General features: G+C 33.2%; 4 protein-coding genes across 9 annotated transcripts in view; 2 read left to right on the forward strand and 2 right to left on the reverse strand.

Moving 5' to 3' along the window:
• Positions 1-13,731, reverse strand: part of LOC143911840 (coiled-coil domain-containing protein 124) — a 74,815-nt gene extending 61,084 nt beyond the window's left edge. Inside the window, exons 1-5 of one of the 2 annotated variants that reach the window (XR_013260596.1) lie at positions 13,644-13,731; positions 13,361-13,520; positions 13,072-13,260; positions 12,879-12,982; positions 12,414-12,812 (exon numbers count right to left, since the gene is read on the reverse strand). Coding sequence is in view for 1 of the 2 variants with exons in the window: in XM_077430908.1 (XP_077287034.1) it covers positions 12,623-12,812; positions 12,879-12,982; positions 13,072-13,260; positions 13,361-13,519 (642 nt within the window). In the remaining variant the exon portion in view is untranslated. Of the gene's footprint in view, positions 1-12,163; positions 12,813-12,878; positions 12,983-13,071; positions 13,261-13,360; positions 13,521-13,643 lie in introns of those variants that run through there. The other variant, XM_077430908.1, reaches the window with a different exon arrangement.
• On the forward strand, positions 2,349-2,960 carry LOC143910555 (uncharacterized). Its single transcript, XM_077429077.1, has one exon. It carries the CDS (start codon positions 2,349-2,351, stop codon positions 2,958-2,960), a length of 612 nt encoding a protein of 203 aa, XP_077285203.1.
• Positions 13,732-15,573: 1,842 nt separating the features above from the next.
• Positions 15,574-18,814, forward strand: Xpac (DNA repair protein complementing XP-A cells homolog Xpac). Of its 4 annotated transcripts, XM_077430885.1 has the most exons (6): positions 15,581-15,705; positions 15,902-16,079; positions 16,351-16,632; positions 16,885-17,015; positions 17,090-17,329; positions 17,403-18,808. In XM_077430885.1, exons 4-6 carry the CDS (start codon positions 16,894-16,896, stop codon positions 17,839-17,841), a joined length of 801 nt encoding a protein of 266 aa, XP_077287011.1. In that variant the 5' UTR covers positions 15,581-15,705; positions 15,902-16,079; positions 16,351-16,632; positions 16,885-16,893; the 3' UTR covers positions 17,842-18,808. The 4 variants fall into 4 exon arrangements, with proteins under 4 accessions (XP_077286997.1, XP_077287011.1, XP_077287019.1 ...); XM_077430871.1 differs by lacking the exons at positions 15,902-16,079; positions 16,351-16,632 and having other exon boundaries at positions 15,574-15,705; positions 17,403-18,814; XM_077430893.1 differs by lacking the exon at positions 15,581-15,705 and having other exon boundaries at positions 15,902-16,632.
• Hmgcr (HMG coenzyme A reductase) overlaps positions 18,049-20,148 on the reverse strand; it is a 66,692-nt gene continuing 64,592 nt past the window's right edge. For both annotated transcript variants that reach the window (XM_077430691.1, XM_077430701.1), the window contains exons 10-13: positions 19,976-20,121; positions 19,596-19,772; positions 19,315-19,510; positions 18,049-19,245 (exon numbers count right to left, since the gene is read on the reverse strand). In XM_077430691.1, the coding sequence (XP_077286817.1) occupies positions 19,146-19,245; positions 19,315-19,510; positions 19,596-19,772; positions 19,976-20,121 (619 nt within the window). In that variant the 3' untranslated portion in view covers positions 18,049-19,145. The remainder of the gene's footprint in view (positions 19,246-19,314; positions 19,511-19,595; positions 19,773-19,975; positions 20,122-20,148) is intronic.

Raw genomic sequence — 20,148 nt, forward strand, 5'->3', positions numbered from 1 at the left:
TGATTATTGAAGTTGCATAGTCAACAGAAACTTCTATTCTTTTTAATAAAATCCTCCAAGTCTGGGCAGTAATACCAAAAACATTTTCAACAATCCTTGTAGCTCTAGATAGACGGTAATTAAAAATTCGTTGTCGTTGCGTCAAGTTGCGACCAGGAAAGGGGCGTAAAATGTTATTTTTAAGCGGAAATGCCTCATCCGCTACAATCACTAATGGAACTTTTAAGCTGGTTTCTGATTCTGGTAGTGGGCGATCATCTGGTATGGAAAGGGAAGGACTATTTTGCAACCACAATTTCCCAAATGGGCAGTTTAAAAAGATTCCTCCATCACTATTACTTCCATATCCACCAACATCTATTATTAAATACTTATAATTAGCATCTACCAAAGCCATTAAAACTATGGAAAAACTCTTCTTATAATTGTAATAGAGAGGTCCTGAATTTTCGGGGGCAAAAGTTATTATATGCTTCCTATCAAGAGCGCCCACACAGTTGGGCATTTGCCATTTGGACATAAAATCATCAGCGGTTATTTCCCAATGTTCTTTTGTAATTTTTGGAAGATATTTTGGCATCACAATTTATTGTATGGCACTGCACGTTTCTTTGACTATCTTAAATACTGTCGTATCTCCCAGCCGAAAATTAAAGGCAATGGATCTAAACGAATTACCGGTAGCCAATGTTCTGAAAAGTACAAAACAACTATTAATAAAACAATAATTTTAACTTCTTTTTAGTTACCTACATACATATATATATATATATATATATATATATATTTTTTTTGACCAATAAATCATATATATATATATATATATATATATATATATATATATATATATATATATATATATATATATATATATATCATTTTATCTAAAATTCTAGAGAAGATATTGAGTTGCAGATTAAGTGGCTACCTTTTGTCAGCTGATGAGCAGTTTGGATTCAAGAAGCACTCGTCGACGGACATGGCCATCTACACTTTAAAACAGGTAGTGGATTTTTATACATCGCGAAAAACTTCCGTATACGCCTGTTTTCTAGACTTATCCAAGGCCTTCGATCGAGTGGATCATGATCTACTTTGGTCCAAACTGTTAAAAAGGGGAGCTCCAAGTCAAATCGTGAGGTTTTTAGCATCCTGGCACCGGAATCAGTTCAGCCATGTACGCTGGGGGAATTCATACTCTGATCCCGCTTCTTTGAAGTGCGGGGTTAGACAGGGTGGGTCAATGTCTCCTGGCTTATTCAACCTTTACATGGATGAACTTTCACATCGCCTTCGACAGACTGGAGTTGGTTGCCACATAGGAGGAATATGCAGTAACCACATCAGCTATGCGGATGACATGGTGATCTTGGCGCCTTCTCCGTCAGCTCTGAATCGCCTCCTGGAAGTTTGCTCGAGTTATGCTGCAGAACATAATATGCGGTATAATACGAGTAAATCCATGGTACTGATTTTCCGATACGGTCGAGGTCCTCATTTCGTCCCCAACATTATTTTAGATGGGCGTAATCTTGAAACTGTTAGGGAAGTCAAGTATCTGGGACACTTGCTGACGGAGGATCTATCTGATGACCGTGACATCGAAAGACAAAGAAGAGCCATTTGTGTAAGGGCAAATATGCTGGCTAGACGATTTTTCCACTCCAGTGTAGAGGTTAAGAGACAATTATTTATGTCCTTTTGTACTAGCCTCTATACTGGTGAATTATGGACCAGATACAAGCGGGAGACGATGAGGAAGATAAAGGTACAATACAACAACTGTTACCGTGCTCTTTTCGGGTTACCTAGGAGCTGTAGCGCGTCGCAAATGTTTGTAGAAGGGCATGTGCCTCATTTTGAAGCCATTCTCAGGATGAGAGCGGCCTCTCTACGTCTTCGTATATTTTTATCGCCTAATTGTCTTCTTGCTGCTGCATCTTCTCATTTGCATTCTTCATTGTATGTTCGATGGATGGAACTGCTACACCGACCGCCTTGAATAGACATAAAATTATTATTATTTATTATTATTAGACTTATTTATTATTATTTATTTATTTATTTTTTGTTTACTATTTTTCAATACTTTTTTTTTTTTTTTTTTTATTATCTATATATTATTTATATGGGCGTTGGGGATTGCACTATTCTCCTCATCGTCTGGAATAAAAGCTATTATTATTATTATTATTATTATTATTATTATTATATATATATATATATATATATATATATATATATATATATATATATATATATATATATATATATATATATATATATAAATAGAACTATATACAATATTTTTTTCTTTTTGTTTTCAGATATTAATGTGTTAAAAAACGATGGAGATCCCTACGGGATGGGTTCATAAAACATTATCGATTACAAAAAACATGTCCCAGTGGATCAGCTGGAGGAAAAAAAACTCTTGGCCCTTTTACAGCCAAATGGAATTCCTGATTCCACATGTGGAATTCAGGGAATCTACGGGGAATTACGAAAGCCCTGTAGAAAATTTATCAGATATCATTGAAATCCCAGTAGAGCTGCAAGAGTCCATAATGGATCCCGTTAGACCGCCAGTCATAACACAACACCCAGTCACTACACAATACCCAACCACAACACAACACCCAGTCACAAGACGACAGCCAGCCCCACGGAATCGTCCCAGGAACCAAAGGACTTCAACTGAAAATAGGCTGTTGGATGTATTATCCAATGAGCAGGATTCCGATCAAAATTTATTATTGAGTTTAATGCCATTGTTAAAAAGATTATCCGACAAAAAAAAATCTGAAGCTCGGATAAAAATACAACAATTACTTTTTGAAATGGAATATGGAGAACCATCATCAAATGATTCACATTCTTCGCCTTCCGTTCCATACATGATCCATGATCAAGAGCCCAACTCTCCCTACTTAGAGACAGAATCAGATTTTGATTTATAATTTATTTTCTGTTTAATTTCTTTATTTTTCATCTCTCTATAGGGTACTTGTTGCTTGTGATTTTTTTTTCAATTACACTGTTCGACAAATGACGACTTTTTTTTTGGTTCAGAGACGAGATATGACTTTTCTTATAGATCTATGCCCAGTAAACACGAATCTGGTAATAAAAAATGTTGATTGGCTCGAGATTCGGAGATATATTTGTTTTTTAAATCGCGCGATTTTTCTATATCTTGGTGTTGTTCGGTCGATGTCTCAAAATCTGTCAATTTCCTGTTCAAAATGAATATTGGAATCTATAGTCGGGTATTTTATCTTCCATTTGTAGTACTTTTCAGCTTTCAAATCTCTCTAAGTAGTCATCCAGTTCAAATCAAAAGTCAAAAGTACGTATTTTCACTTGGGATTTTTTCCCACTATTTTATATTGAGTTTTTTCTATTGAAACATGTTTATTGAGATAATGTTCTGACCACACTATTTTTTTTCGTTTAAAAGGTTAATTAATAACAAAAATTCTATTGATAACTGGCTTACCTCGATAAAATAAACGAATTTTTGTTATTAATCCACAAGAATAGTAGAAATATAATTTTATTTAATTCTCATATAAAGATAATATATTATCCCTATTAATTCAATTCAGATGCGTGTAAATACGAGTAAACACTAGTACGAGCTTTTTGCTCACAATTTTACCGATTTAACTTTATTTAACTTTTAAACGAAAACAAAAAATAGTGTGGTCAGATCACTATCTCAATAAACATGTTTCAATAGAAAATACTCAATATAAAATAGTAATAACAGTGGGAAAAAATCCCAAGTGAAAATACGTACTATTTTCACTTGGAAATTTGATTTGAACTGGATAACTACTTAGAGAGATTTGAAAGCTGAAAAGTACTAAAAATGGAAGATAAAATACCCGACTATAGATTCCAATATTCATTTTGAACAGGAAATTGACAGATTTTGAGACATCGACCGAACAACACAAAGATATAGAAAAATCGCGCGATTTCAAAAACATATATATATATCTGAATCTCGAGCTAATCAACATTTTTTATTACCAGATTCGTGTTTACTGGGCTAGATCTATAAGAAAAGTCATATCTCGTCTCTGAACCATTTTTCGTATCGAACAATGTTATCGGAGTGTTCTTTCGAGCAGATTGTTGCAGGTTGATGGAATAATACTTTTATGTTATATGGTCTTCAAATAATGTTATGATGTCTTTTAAATAATGCTATGTTCCTATTGAAAATGCTCCTATGCAAGATATGTAAAAAATATCCTTTGCGATAATACTTTAATGTTATGTTGTCTTCAAATAATGTTATGATGTCTTTTAATAATGCTATGTTCCTATGCAAGATATATAAAAATATCCTTTGCAATAATATGGTCTGACTAGTAAAATAAATGTAATGTACTATGTAAAATAAATGTAATTTTATAGCACTTTGTTTATTTATTGAACTCTCCAAAAGCTTTGAGAACGACAGTAATAAGTAAATAAAAATTGAAAAAGATATAAATTTAAAATCTAACCTTAAAGTCACAGCTAAGCGTTGTCTCATTGAAATACTTTTTCTATAATTCATATTTTCTTTCCGTATTTTATTTTGTATCAAAGAGTGTAGGGTATCGAACTGCTCTTTGTTCATTCGGAAATATTGGAAGTAGTGCTCAGGAAATTCCCTCAGTTCTTTACAGAGTTTATGGTATTCTCCGTACTCTTTACGCTTTTGATTTATGGGGTGTACCCAGTGGCGGATACATATGGGAGGCGCCCCCCCCCCCCCCCCCTTGCGAAGTATTGGGTATTGGGTACTACGATTCTAAGGAGAATGGAAAGCCTTTCTCTGTCACTGGAGAACTGTGTGGGTATAGGCTGTGATGGTTGCTCAGTTAATATGCCAGAATTTAAAGGAGCTGTGGCTACAATAAAAAAGAAAGCTATCAACGCGCAAGTAGCATCGTGTCGAAGTCATCAGCTCAACCTCGCTGTCTCTCGCAGTTGCAAAGTTCAAGTGTGAAAAACTCACTTGGTACTATTGAAGAAGTATGTATGTTAGTATCGTTCTTTACAGCGTCTAGCAAGCGGTTCGCAACATTGAAGAATCATCTAAAACACTCGTTGCAGTCACATTGTCAAACGAGATGGGTTGAGCGACATGATGCTGTTATTCAATTCGCAGCTGATCTCGGAACAGTTTTCAAAGTTCTTAAAGAAATACAGTGTTGGGGGGATAGAATAACGGCTGCCAAAGCCAATATTCTCCTTCGAGCTCTCTCTAATTGCGAGTTTATTATCACGCTGTTTACAGTGAGTGACATTATGAGCATAACATATCCAGTCAGCAAAATTTAACAAGACCCTAGCATGGACGTTGCGATGGCAAAAGCAAAATTAGATTCGACGCTCAAGGTGTATGAGGGCATGAGAGCTAATGCTGATTAGCCACTTTGCTCGTATTGTTGAAGAGGCGAAGGCAGTTATGGAAGAGTTAGACGTGGAGATGAGTGTTCCTCGTCTTACAGGCCGACAAAGACACAGGGAAAACTGCGATCATAATGATGATGCTATGACATATTGGAAAATAACTGTTTTTATTCCAACACTGGACCATGTTACGACTGACATGAGAGAAAGTTTTGCTGAAGAAAATATTTATCATTTAAAATTCAACATACTTTTGCCCTCACAACTACTGAAATATGCCGGTAATGATCTGGCACATAAATTTAATCAGTGCTTAACTGTCGTTCTTTGAAGGAGAATTACCCTTTGTGATTAAAAAGAGACTAATGGGAGAGATTCTTCAATACAAGCAAATGAGCATAAACGCCCTTAATGATCCTGATTCTGTTATACAAGCCTTGTCTGTTTGTCCTAGATCTGACTATCCTACTTTGCACACGCTGTACAAAATATTTGCTTGTCTACCTGTATCTATTGCTACAGTAGAAATAAGTTTTTCAACATTGCGGTCGACAATGAAGGAGGATCGACTTAATGGCTTAGCTCTGTTAAACACTTGTGAAATTGATTATTTTTATTATTTATTTATATATATTTTAGCTATCAAGCTAATTTAAAAAAAAAAAATACATCTTAATTATTATACTTAACTCTAAAATTTATAATTAACTTATATGTACTGTCCCTCACAGAGGTGTCTCTTCGCACCTCGCAGGAATGCATCCATGTTTTTAGCAGACCTGACGCACTCAGGGAGGGCATTATACATGAGCACACCCCTGTGAAAAACACCCCCAGCCGTCTTATTCTTTCTTACTCTACTTACAACTAGTTTGTCCTTATTTCTAGTATAAAAACTATGTTTATCTCTATTCCTTATTATATAATCATCAAAATACTTAGGTAATAACTTATGATCTAACTTATAAACAAAAGACAATGTACTAATATTTAGACTAATTCTAATACTCATCCATCCTAATTCATCTAACATACTTCCAATACTCTTAAATCTACTCACATTCAAAATAGCTCTCATAGCTTTATTCTGTATTTTTTGCATTTTTTCTAAATCTTGGCCACTAAACAAATTAAGCACAGTGGCACAATAAACCACATGTGGCAAGACAATTGAATTAAACACTAAAATTTTACTTTTTTTACTTAAAATATTTCTTAATCTACATAATACACCAACTTTTCTAGCCATTTTTTTTATTATATAGTCAGCGTGCATTTTAAAATTTAGTCCTGAATCTATGTATACACCTAAGTATTTTATATTTTCAACTTTTTCAATTAACTTATCATCAATTCTAATTTCATTCAATATATTTTTATTTTTACCATTCAACCACATCATTTTTGTTTTATTCACATTCAACTTTAATTTATTTTCACACAACCAGTCATTCACATAATTTAATTCTATATTTAAAATCTCAGACATTACATCAACATTCTTTCCAATTATATATATCAATGTATCATCTGCAAACAAATGTATTTTACACATCTTAATTACCTTAACAATATCGTTTATATATAGTATAAATAATAAGGGTCCCAATTTGGACCCTTGCGGCACTCCATGAGGTGTTACAAATTCAGAGGATAACACCTTATCAATTTTTACTCTTTGCCTTCTATTATTTAAGTATGATTGAAGCCACTTTAATACTATACCATTTATTCCTAACTTATATAATTTTTGTAATAAAATATTCCTATCTACTGTCTCGAACGCTCGCTTAAAATCTAGAAAAACTGCTCCAACAACCATGCTAGATTCATCCATCGTCTCCATCCAATCAGAAACCACCAATTGGATAGCGGTTTCTGTTGAATGTTTCACTCTAAATCCAGACTGTTCCACAACCAAACAATCATTTATACTAATGAACTCTTTCAATTGAATCATAACGATTTCCTCCAGCATCTTCTCAACAATTGGTAACATATTGATGGGCCTCATTTCACTGGCTTTATGTGTGCCCGTAACCTTTGGTACCGGTACAATAGTAGACACCTTCCATGCATCCGGGACGGATCCCACTTCTAACGATTCATTTATTAATTTCAGTAACTGAGGTCCAACCATGTCCCAAGTGTTGATTAAAATATCTAGAGTCAATCCATCCATACTAGAAACTGATTTCATGCCCTTCAATACACCATTTAATCCCTCCATTTCCACTAATTTAAACCTTTCAAACTTATTTAAACCCAAATTAATATCATCATTCACACTATTATGCCTTGTTTGTATTGAATTAACTATATCATTCACACTATTGATGTAAAACTCATTCAATCTTTCAACCATATCCTCTTTATCATTATATACTACTCCCTCGACTTCTAATTCATTCAAAGAAACATTTTTTCCCCCGGAAATCAAAGTTTTAATTATTCGCCACATTTTTGTGGGATCTTTTTTTGCACCATCAATATTTCTTTCATGCCAATCCCTCTTCGCATTACGTAAAACATTCACACATTTATTCCTCTTTCTTTTATACTCTAACCAAGCCTTTTCTAATTGGATTCCATCCATAGCCTTAATAATTTTATATCTTTTATAACTAACATTCTTATCAACTAAGCTTTCCTTTACTTCCTTGGTAAACCAAGGTTTCAGCTTATGCTTATGCATGATTCTTGTGGTTTTTACGCATTTACTTTTAGAATATGTTATATTACGATACATTATCTCCCACATTTCATTCACACTATCACCATCCTTTCCCCATACACACTCCTTTAACAATTCATTCATCAATTGATAATCAATGTTTTCTCTTTCAGTCACCTGTATATTTTTAAGTCCTCCGTTACTAAACCGCTGTCCCAAAAACATGTTGACAATAGAATGGTCTCCTATTTTCGGTACATCTTTCACCTCACACCGCAGATCCATTATATTTGTTATAACCAAATCAATGAGAGAGCTTGATAAATTATTCACTCTCGTTGCTTCCGTCACTTTTTGTTTAAAACCCAATTCATTTACCCAATTTCTCAACTTTTTTACATAAAATTCTTCTGTCTGTAACCAATTAAAATTCCAGTCCCCAAACATAATTATATTTTTACTCACATCTATACTTCTTTCACTCAATTCTTCTAAAAATTTAAGAAATCTTCCACTTCTACCATTCGGAGAGCGGTAAATTACTAGCAAAAACACAGTAACTCCATTCACAAGCAGATCCACACCAATTGTCCAAAACTCACCATCAACCTTATTAACTATTACATTACCGTAACTTAAATCATCCCTTAAATACAATAGTACCCCACCCGTATGTCTAGAATTAGAGTCACATCTCAAAACACAATATCCATCTATATTCAGCTCAAAATCTTCAAAATCACTAGTTACATGCGTTTCACTTAAACCTATAAATAATGGTTTTTGACTTACAGTTAAACTCCAAACCTCATCCTTGTGAGCAAAAAAACTTTGTACATTTATACCGATACCTTTTGGTGGTTGCTATATATTATTATACTTAATTCTATTTCTCATTAATTCTATATTTCTTTTATATACACTGCACTTAGTGTCCAACGGTCCGTGATTTGTGTTCAAATTTAATTTTAATTTATTATTACTTTTAAAGCAATTATTACATTTTATTATTTTATTGTTACATCCCTCGCTTTTGTGCCCTTCTTCTCCACATTTCGCACATGTCACCTTGTTTCTACAATCCACCGCTTTGTGATTAAATCCGTAACAATTTAGACATCTTAGAATATTAATTTCTTCAAAAACCCTACATCTATCCCAATTTATATTTACTTTTCCATCTTCAATAAATCTTTTAAATGTATTGCAATCTACTTCCACTATCGCATTATATTTATTATTTTTTCTACTTTTCCATATTTTTAACACCTTCAGTTCACCATCATTTATAACTTCTTGATTTTGATTCATCAAACACTCAGCCAACTGTTCACTTGTAAGTTCCTCCGACATATCTACAATTTTAATTTTGGGATTTTTTAATTCCCCTCTTTTAACATTATAATTCTCCCCTAATTTATTTTCTACTTCTTTTATTAATTTAATACTATCCTGTGCACTGTTACACGTTACAGCAATGCCCCCTTTACCGATTTTTTTAACCCCTTGTATTCCTATTTTTAGTTCCTTGGGTTTTATTAAACTCTTGCATTCTTCCTTTGTTTTGTCCGTTTCTTGGATTTTTTTCGGAACAATTATTGTTATGTCTTTATTATTCTTCTTAAGTGCATTTGCATAACTTATACTATTTTCACTCTTATTTACACTTTTTAAAATGTTTAATTCACTGTTGGTTTTTATTATATTTATGTCTTTTTGTATATTGTTTTTCAAATTTTTAAATTCACTTCTTAATTCACATATTACATCCAAAAATTGTTCCTTATCATTATTTTCATTTTCACAAATATATTCAACTAATTTTTTTACTGATGTAATTAAAAATGTCTTATTGTCATTTGATATACTGTTAGTTTTTGTGGTCGAAATGTCCATAATTTTTTTTTCAATTGTTATTACTTCACTTATGCGTTCTGATGCCATTATTATACACTTAGAACGTACACATAATTATATATTACAAATTTATTTTTAATTTTTTAATTGTTACAATTTCGTTGTCCAAATCGCCACACACGTAATCAACGTCTGTACACGATCACGACACGAACGACACGATTGTCGTTGTACACGATTGTCCTATTGACAATGTAATTATCCAATTTGCCAAGAAGAAAAGGCGCAGAGAATTCATAATTTAATACGTGCGCATGAACGTAATCGGGGGGGAAGAACGCCTTAAGTAGACAGTATTATAATAACAACCCTTCTCATTGCACAAACCCTGATTTTTGCGTTATTTAGCATTATTGAAGATTTTCACATTTGTGGCAATTCAAATATTCAGTTTCAACGTGTATTTATTTATTTATAAATAATTTTCAAAATCAAGATGAATTTCAAAGCTTTGAAGCACAACTTTGTAGCAAACAAAGAAATATTCTTGATATTGTTATAGTTAATAGATTGCATTCCTTTTTGATTTAAGTATTTGTATTAAATTATTTTGTCTCATATATAATAACTAGTCACCGGAACCAGAAGGTACCGCGTATTTTTCAAAGGTTGTAAATGCATTGTTAAAGGTTTGCCGAACCTTTTTTATAAAGGATTTACAACAATGGAACAATGGATAGCACTGTGACTGTCCGGTGTCTAATAATAACAATAGGATTAAATAAAGCTTATAAAAACCTTGTAAAAATAGACGAAATTTAGAGGATCGGCACCAACCGTTGCATACCGATCCAATATAGCAGCGTTTCCCAACCTTTTTTTACTCGCGTACCACTTGTTAGTACATAACGCTAAATTGTACCACCATATAAAAATGATTGTATTTCATGAAATTTGTTTTTGCAAGTGTAATTATTATATATAGTATTTGCATGGTAAGGAATGTGAAGACAGCATACACGCAATATGTAGATCTGTTTTGGTAAGAAATTTTATGGAAAAATTTTTTTTGCGGAGTCACAATTGTAATATGCTCAAAGTTTAATATATTTATCTACTATCTTGTCATACTTCTATTATTGATAATGTAACGTAGAGATTAGGTGAGTGCCGCTCGTGGCCGATGGTTTACTGGCGCAGATCACCTGATCTCTCGTTCCCGCCAAAATGGCCTCCACGAATGAATCAGCCGTATGCAACGGCCAAAGGGATCGTCTGACTCATCGACCAATGATTGTTGAGCCCAAACGAGTATAAATATGGGGCGCTCTCAGCCTGAAATTCATTCCAGCCTGGGGCGCCGCCGAGAGCACACGAATAAACACCTTCTACAACCGTCATGCATGTTTCACTCCGATTCTGGAAGCCCCCCTCTTCACGTCCACGCAACAATAATAAAAATATTTTTGATTGTTTTAATTAAACACAAAATTACTAAATACATATAATACTGTAACGTATGTATACTAAAAAGAGCCGTCGGATTAGGCCGAGTAGCATCTCAGAGACTGTGACCGTTATCTTTGGTTTCGAGAATTATCTCCTCCCGAATGCACTTAGCGGGGTTAGCCGTCTCATTCTGGTAGAGTTCCCAGAACCGGTACCGTGAGACCGAATTTCGTGGGAATACATATCCGAATACGTGACTATACAAGAGGTAAACAAATTAGACGTCGAAGATGTCTTGAGAGATCTATCCCTTATAAGGCGATATCATGTCATTCTGGACTGAGCACTGCCAGTGCGTTTATCTCCTTAATCATCAATAAATGCCGTGAGACGACTTTGGCCTTTTACTTGGATCCTCCACCCACCCCTACGTAAATATATGTTTTCTTTTCATTAAATCTCCTTACAAAATAAATTTAATGAGATCCTTGTACTTAGTTTTTTTTTAAATTTGGTTCAAATGATGCGAGATTTACCCTTAAATCTGGAGCTGGATTTAATCAATTTCTATATTTGTCTTATTAAAATATATGAAGAGAAATCTCTCTCAATCAGTTCAGTGCTAGTAAACGGCGACAGAAATCTAAGCGCTATGTCATAAAGCTGTTCATATTCTTCACTAATACTACTACCTAGCCAAAAATTACGTTCTCAATTCCTGAAGAAGGTGGTATTTGTACACTAAATTAGGGTAGGCTCATTAATTTTCATAGATATTATATTTAAATTTATAAAATTAATATCGAACGACGAATCACATTCATAAATAGTAATATAATTTTTTTTTACATTTATAAACTAAACAATGTATGCACATTTCTCTTATTTTTTTGATAAAACAATACCAAATAAATACAAAAATTAATGTACATACACATATTGAACTGACTAATAATTCAATATACATATTTATGTATGTATTACATACTTTCAAATAATTTTAATCATGGAATACCACAATAAAAGTGCCGTATTGGTGAAATAGGTATACACGTAGAGCCCTTTATTGTCTATTAAAAAATTAAATGAATATCAAAGCGTTAATATTATATTCAATAATCAGTATGTATGTGTTAAATAAAAATAAATATTTAATATTTAATTACATATACACTCGAAATCGATTAATTTTTAAGCATGCTTTGAAAGTGGGAACAATTTCTTGGTCTATGTTGCTTTTTGGTTCATGGGATTTTCTGGAGACTTTTGCCATTCTTTAAATAGCATTTGCTTCAACTGAGTGTGTCGCAAAGATGGATTTTCAATCTTAAGTCTAGGCAGATTAATTTCTTCAAATGAATTGTAAGCCGCTTTCATCCTTTTCTCCGGGTGCTTGTCAGTATCTTCACCCTTTATGCTAAATAAATAAGAATATTAAATAGTAATTATGTAGATAATATGCTATTTGATTATCAAAATTTACCTCAGCACTGATATGGCTTCATCAATCGTTTTAGCAATTTCTCCTACTGCATTATATTTATTAATATTTTCTTCCAAAGGTTTGTCAGCATGAGTGGGCACGGCCTGTTAAGTAAATCAAATGAAAATGTATTATTATCTTTGTCTTCACATTTATATTAAAATTCACTAGTGTGTATATTTAAATTAAATACATCTGCTTTTGTTGAAGCTTGTCGAGCCATTTGATTTCTCTTTTCAGTTTCTGCGACGATTTGAGCTCGGGTTAATTTTGCCAACGGTTGCTTACCGTGAGTTTTAATAGAATCCATTTCCTTTTCAAGAAGTGCTTTGGCTTGTGCCTTTTTTTCTAGTTGTTCTTGCTTTTTCTTCTCAAGTTCTTCCTTTAAAATACGTATTTTTATCGCATTTATATTAAAAAATACTATTAAAAATCTCGATATTTGATGATATACTATGTAATTAATTATAATATACACTAACCATTTTTTGTTGTTTTTTTTGGATTAATTTATTATCATCTCTCCATTCTTCATCTTCTTGCTGTTTTTTCTTAAGTGCGTCTTGTGTACTTTTAGCTTCTGCTTTACGAGCCTTTGCAGCCACCGCTTTGCTATTTTCGCCAACGAATTTTTTTGGCATTCTGAAAAACCATTGTTAACTATTGAAAAACCATTGCTATAGGCTAAAGACAAAAGTTTACACATGGCAATTCTTGCAGAATTTTTTAAAAATTAGTAAAATGCCCTTTTAATAAAATAATTACTTCGATATAGCCACAGATGTCTTGAAATCGAGAACCACAACCACAAACGTCAAAATACGTGTTTCTTAATTGCCTAACTTTTGGCCCTAACTTACATATTTATGGCTATAAATTATCCTGACATTTTACAGATCGTTGGTTTTAAAATAAAAATAAAAATGGTAACCGGATCGATGCTCACAACCAAAAATCGTATTCGATCATTGTGCACTGGCATTGAACGACTACATAAATCCCAAAAACAAAATTCACATATGCCCGCATCGGGCGACCGTAAAAAAGTCGAAAATGTTCGTTTACCATTCATACATATGAAAAACGGTTAGTATAAAACTCTCTTTCCCCCCGTCGTACATCCTCACTTAATTTGCGCGAGCAGGATACAACAGGAACAAGAGGAACAGGCTTTTCCTCCCGTATCCTGCGCGCGCACATTAAAAAACGTTGTATGATATAAAGAGAGATAATTTCACCGCATGCCACTGGTATATATATATTATATGTATATACATAGTACCGTTTGCCATGCACCCTTCTTTTTTTTTTGATCTTTCGACTTAAGATCTTTCGATTTTCGATCTTTGCCTTCCGATATTGCTTTTTCGATGCCGTGAGCTAGATTCGCCCACATCACGTGAGTATTCCAGAGCCACGCAACCTTTTGATACTCGCGGAACACGTTGTTTACGACTCGTAGAGTTTGTCAGCTACGTACTTACATATGTACTTTATCGGCAGTCGCTAGCTAGTCCTTACATACATAGGTAACAAAACGTTAACTAATATCGGTTTTTCTCCCTAAAACGCGATCTTGCTCACACATAAAATGGTGCTTACGCTACAAGTTCCACAATCACCAGATTGCGATGCTATTCAATAAAAGGCAGATGTGGGATTACCTCGTGCGTCAAATAAACTCTATGGGCTGGGTCGCACCGTGCGCTGTACCTACCTACCTACTGAGAGAAACTGTGCATGCGCCATGTATTTTGCATGCGCGAAAAGGGAGACCAGTATAAAGCGTGAGGGCGGATCTATGTGTATTATATATCTATGCTTGAGGGCAACCATACCAATGCATGCAGGTAGATGGGACATGCTACACCCGTCAACTTGTTTGTCGCACACATTTCCATAAATTTTTTTCGTGTCGCGCAACTAGTTGGCCGACAAAGTTGCACGGTGCGGCCCGGCCCTATTGGACGCGTGAGGTAATCCCACGTCTGCCTTCCTCTCTTCTTTTTATTATTGTAACTATTGAATTCATAAAATTAAAATCTTCCAAAATGCTAATTTCAAAAGTGCTTGCTATTTTTATAGTTTTTCAAAATGTATCAGACCACTAAATATTTTTTTAATTTTCAGAGACGTCATTTCCGTTTATCCCAAATAAGGGGGGGGGGGCATATTGCGTGTTGCCTGATTTATGTTTGTATTTTATATAGGGCGACCATATTTCCCATGACTCAAAAACGGGATCCTCCGCAAAAAAAATGTCCCCCCCTTTATTAATAACAAATAATCAATTTTATTAAGATTCATAGAATTTCATTAAATTTCATGGCCTTGCCATATCTGGGGAGGAGGCAAATATCCATGACGTCCCTGATTTTTAAAATATATAAAAGGTAAACGGACTACTAGTCATTTTTGAACCAGTCACAGGACAACTGGTCGCTCTAGATCCGTCACACGTGATCACCCGTCACACTAAAACTGGTCACACCCTAAAACTGGTCATGAGAAAACTGGTTGACCGATTTTAGGGTGTGACCAGTTTTAGTGTGACGGGTAATTACGTGTGACCGATCTAGAGCGACCGGTTGTCCTGTGACCGGTTCACATTTGACTAGTTATCACCGAACCACATAAAATGACCAGCTATTTGTAATTTCTTGTTCAGAATGTATGGTCGTATATTGGTAATTTTACGTTATGATTGAACTCGTTCATTTGACGCGAATTGCTGTCAAGCGTTTCTTCAATACATTTTTAGTAATTCAAATTTCAGACAATTCTTCGAATTTATTTCAAATATTTGATAATTCTTTTTATGAAAAAGGTTAGATATTTTGCTTTATTTTACTTAAGCAATGAATACAAAATTTCAAATTAGAAATATGTAAAGGTTAACCTAACGCAATGACCTGAAGTTTTTCTTAAATAATTTATTTAATATTTTATTAGTGACCATCGAAAATCTTTTTTATATCTTAGGGTTTGTTTTATGTCATTTATCACCACGGCTTCTTTTACAGGATCAATGGTATCGATGGCTCCTCAAATATTGTCTTTCAGACGATGTTGAAGTGTTTGTGGTTTATTTAATAGACTTCAAATGGCCTCAAAGAAAATAATGGATATTTACTTCAGTAACATTCTGTATACATACCTATGTATATACAATTACAAAAAACCCAAACAAATTATATAAATGTAATAATCCTAGTTAAAGCTTGTACTTCTCTATGATAAAAAGGATTATTAAATTCGCACACAGGAAATTTTTAAAATAGTTGGTTTATTATCCAGTAGTTTAGTTAAAGAAAACAATACTCATTAATCGACCTCTTGAGATTTAATATTGTTACTTTTTACTAACCTCTTCTTCGCTTGCAAACGATTTTTCTTTCATCAGACTGTATCTGACGAAAAATATGTATTTGGTATATAGCATTAAATTTTGCAATTTTTCCACAAAATCCAGAAATTCGCATAAAACATTAACCAGAATTGGGTGTGTGACAATACTAGAAGGAAAGGATCTAATTCGTAAAAAATAAAAGTAGCATTCATTTGTATGCAAAGGCTTGATAAATGTTAAGACAACTCATCATAGTTAACGAATACCTTTGAACTTCGGGTTTCCTGATCATTGTACTAATTCGTGATGGATTGTTATGATGAGCTAGTTTTGACAATTCTGGTTTATTTATTAAAAATATGGGACCGCTGATTTACACGAAGAAACAAGAGTTTTCCATTAAAAGTGGGTTATGTATGTACATATGTATATGATTAGCTATTTATGGTCCATAGAAAGAGGGGAAAAAATTTAACTCCATAGATGACTTTTAAACATTTGGCATTCTTCACAATATTGTTTTTGATTTTAGCGAAAACACCAAATATAGAATAAAAATTCCTGCCCGCCCTTTGAAAGTTGACTTATCATTGAAAGTTTGGACTTCTGTATAATGTACATTTTTATGCTAATTTTAATATTTCTTACAAATTTTAGGCGTAAATAATGGATGTTATAAAAACACAGGCAGAACTTAGTACGGCTCAAAAAGCCAGAATTGAGAGAAATAGGTTGAAAGCACTAATGTTGAAAGAAGCAAAGTTGATAGCTCATCCATCAGCAAAAATGTATGATTATACTTACTTATTTAAATCTTCACAAGAAATCCAATTTGAATGTAAGAAACTAATTGTCTTTTCAGCGATACTGGTACCGTTGAACAAGTAATCATTAAAGTTCAAGGTACAAAGTATATTGATAGTGGTGGTGGTTTTCTTATTGAAGAACATCGTACAGAAGAAATAGCTAAACCTAATATTGTTACGAAACCGGGTCCTATTATAGAACGAGCGGAACAACCTATATGCATTGAGTGCAATGAAGAGTTTCCCACGTCGTATTTGTTCGAAACCTTCGACTACTCTGCGTGCGACAACTGCAGGTTTAGTACTAGCTATTGTACTTTATTGTAGTAAGATAATTTAAAAATTTAAAAAATTCGATGTAAATTTCAGAGATAATGAAGACAAGCATTCTCTAATTACAAAAACGGAAGCTAAAAATGAATATTTATTGAAGGATTGCGATATTGAAAAACGAGAACCATTGTTGAAATGCATCGTGAGAAAAAACCCTCACAACAGTCGGTGGGGATCCATGAAGCTCTATCTGCACATTCAAATAGAGGAGAGAGCGATCGAAGTGTGGGGGAGTAAAGAAGCTTTATTGGCTGAAAAAGACGCCCGAGAAGAAAAGAAGGATGTTACAAAGGCGAAAAAGTATTCCAAACAATTGAAAGAGTTGCGGATGAACGTGAGAAGTAGTTTATTTGATAAAACAAAAGGAGCATCTCATGTTCATACCTATGGCCCTGAAACATTTAATGACGATGATGATACGTTTACACACACCTGCATAGCGTGTAAGCATGCGGAGACCTATGAAAAAATGTAATCTCAAATTTGGATTTCAATCTCTAATCCGTACGTGTAAAAAAATCTGTGATCATAATTTTTTGTTTTTATATATTCAAATATTGTATTATTCAATTTAATGTTTTTCATATGGATTGTAATGTGTATGTTTATTGTGTGCACGTGAATAAAACATGCTCTTTGTCCATTTTTTCCGGTTTAGAGGGCTACCAAGTAAAATAATTTTGACTGGCATGATAATTTTATTTACAATTCTGGATATTAGATGGAAATCTTAATTTAATGATTGTTTCGCATATTGTTAATTATAAGGCATATTACAAATAAAATATACATTTTTATATGTATACTTTGATAACAAATTTAAACTAAGTAGAATGAAAAATTAGCACACCAAAACAACTGTTCTTATCTATTTATTACATATGCATGCATTTTGCAATAGATCTAAACACAACAACAGTATAATTTTTGTTGAAATTTAAATTTGACTATGAATAACAATGCGAATAAATATTTGCAACTGAGTAACGCATCTTATATGTAATTACTATACATTAATCCTTTATTAAATTTATAAACCTTTTAAAAGCTATTAAGTCACCTTCATTTTTTTTTTTTAAAACTAGTACTTTTTTTTAGGAATTCAATGGCAGTTACGATTTACACTTTTTGTTTATTTTCAAAGTCATACATTTTGTGATTATTGCACGTAAAAATATTTTATTTTAAATAAAAAATATCCATAAGAATTTGAACAATAAATACATACATATATAAATATATACGTACATTTGTACGATCATTTCATATTGCACCAAGTTAAGTATAAATACATTCTTAAATATTAAATTAAATTAATACTTAGACTGTTCATTTTTTTATAATTTAATGCCGATGTACTCACTAATGGAAGACCGAAAAATTGCAATATGTGTGTATTGTTTCAAACATTTGACGCAATATAGCATATACAATATACAACATATATCAAAACACAAAATTTGACTATCATATACATAATTATATTTATTACTTACTATCCATCATCAACACACCGACATAATAAAATAAGAGCTATCACCTCCAAATTTTAATAAACACATTTATTCCCGTCTAACTTCTACTCTATCCAGCTATTATTATCAACAACATGCACCTAGATAAGATCATTGGAGTGTCGCGGTCGTCAACGAATTTATATAGATAACAAACAAAATGTCGGTAACATTACAACCACGTTTGCCCACGCGTTTGCAGTGAGGTAATAAATACTAATTAAATATGTACATTACAAAGAACGCGTGTGTTAGTTTAAGTTTATCACATATTGTTTAAGTGGACATTTGGTGGTGCGAGCGATATCCGTCTTTGTTGAGTGTTGTTGACCGGACTGCTATTTAATCCTATGGTTGCTGACGATCTAAAAATTAAAATCATCCAATATAGCAACAAATATGTACGTACATATACACGAATATAGGAAACTTACCTATTATGTCGCATGTGACTGCGTACAAGATCATTGTTGACCAAAGCAGCCATTAAACTGAGTTCACCAGCTAGAACGGTTCCACATATTACTTGTGCTAATTTCATACTATTGTCTCCGGGATGTGCTATATGAGCACCTTTCAAACCTAACATCTCTAAACAAGCTCCTTGACCTGGTAATATTGTGCCACCACCTAAAAACAATAATGAGTATTAAAATTAAATAAAAATAGTAGCAAATATTAATGTATTTTGAAAGCTTTTGTTTATAGCACTAACCGACAGTGCCTACTTCCAGAGACGGCATGGTACATGTCATGTACAAATCTTCTCCATTGGGTCCCACTGGTTCCATGCTTGTGCTGCAATTACTGCTAGTGACGTTTTGTGCTGGGTCTTGTCCTGTTGCTATAAATATTGCAGTGACCATGTTAGCGGCATGAGCATTATTTCCTCCTGGAAATAAAAAAAAATTGGAAAAGATTAAACATTGAATGCGGTTGAAAATAATAATTTATATCTGACGCAATCCCATACGCACAATAAAGAAATGGAAACAAAAAAAAAAGATACGGTTTACAGAACGAACGAAAAACAATAAAGTTACCCTAATATGATACACTGAAAATTGGTCAGATTAATATTGAATATTAGTATACCGATTGTTCCTGCTAATGCAGATCCAGATAAATTTTTTAATTTATTACAACGGACTAGTGTTTTGGCATCAGTCTTAAATATTTTTTGCAGCGTCTCTTTATCGACCATTGATTCGCAAACAACTCGTTTTCCTCGACCTTTAATCCTAGAATAAAAGAAACATTAATTTTTT

The sequence above is a fragment of the Arctopsyche grandis genome, chromosome 1 (genome assembly GCF_051622035.1).
Source record: "Arctopsyche grandis isolate Sample6627 chromosome 1, ASM5162203v2, whole genome shotgun sequence".
NCBI lineage: Eukaryota > Metazoa > Arthropoda > Insecta > Trichoptera > Hydropsychidae > Arctopsyche > Arctopsyche grandis.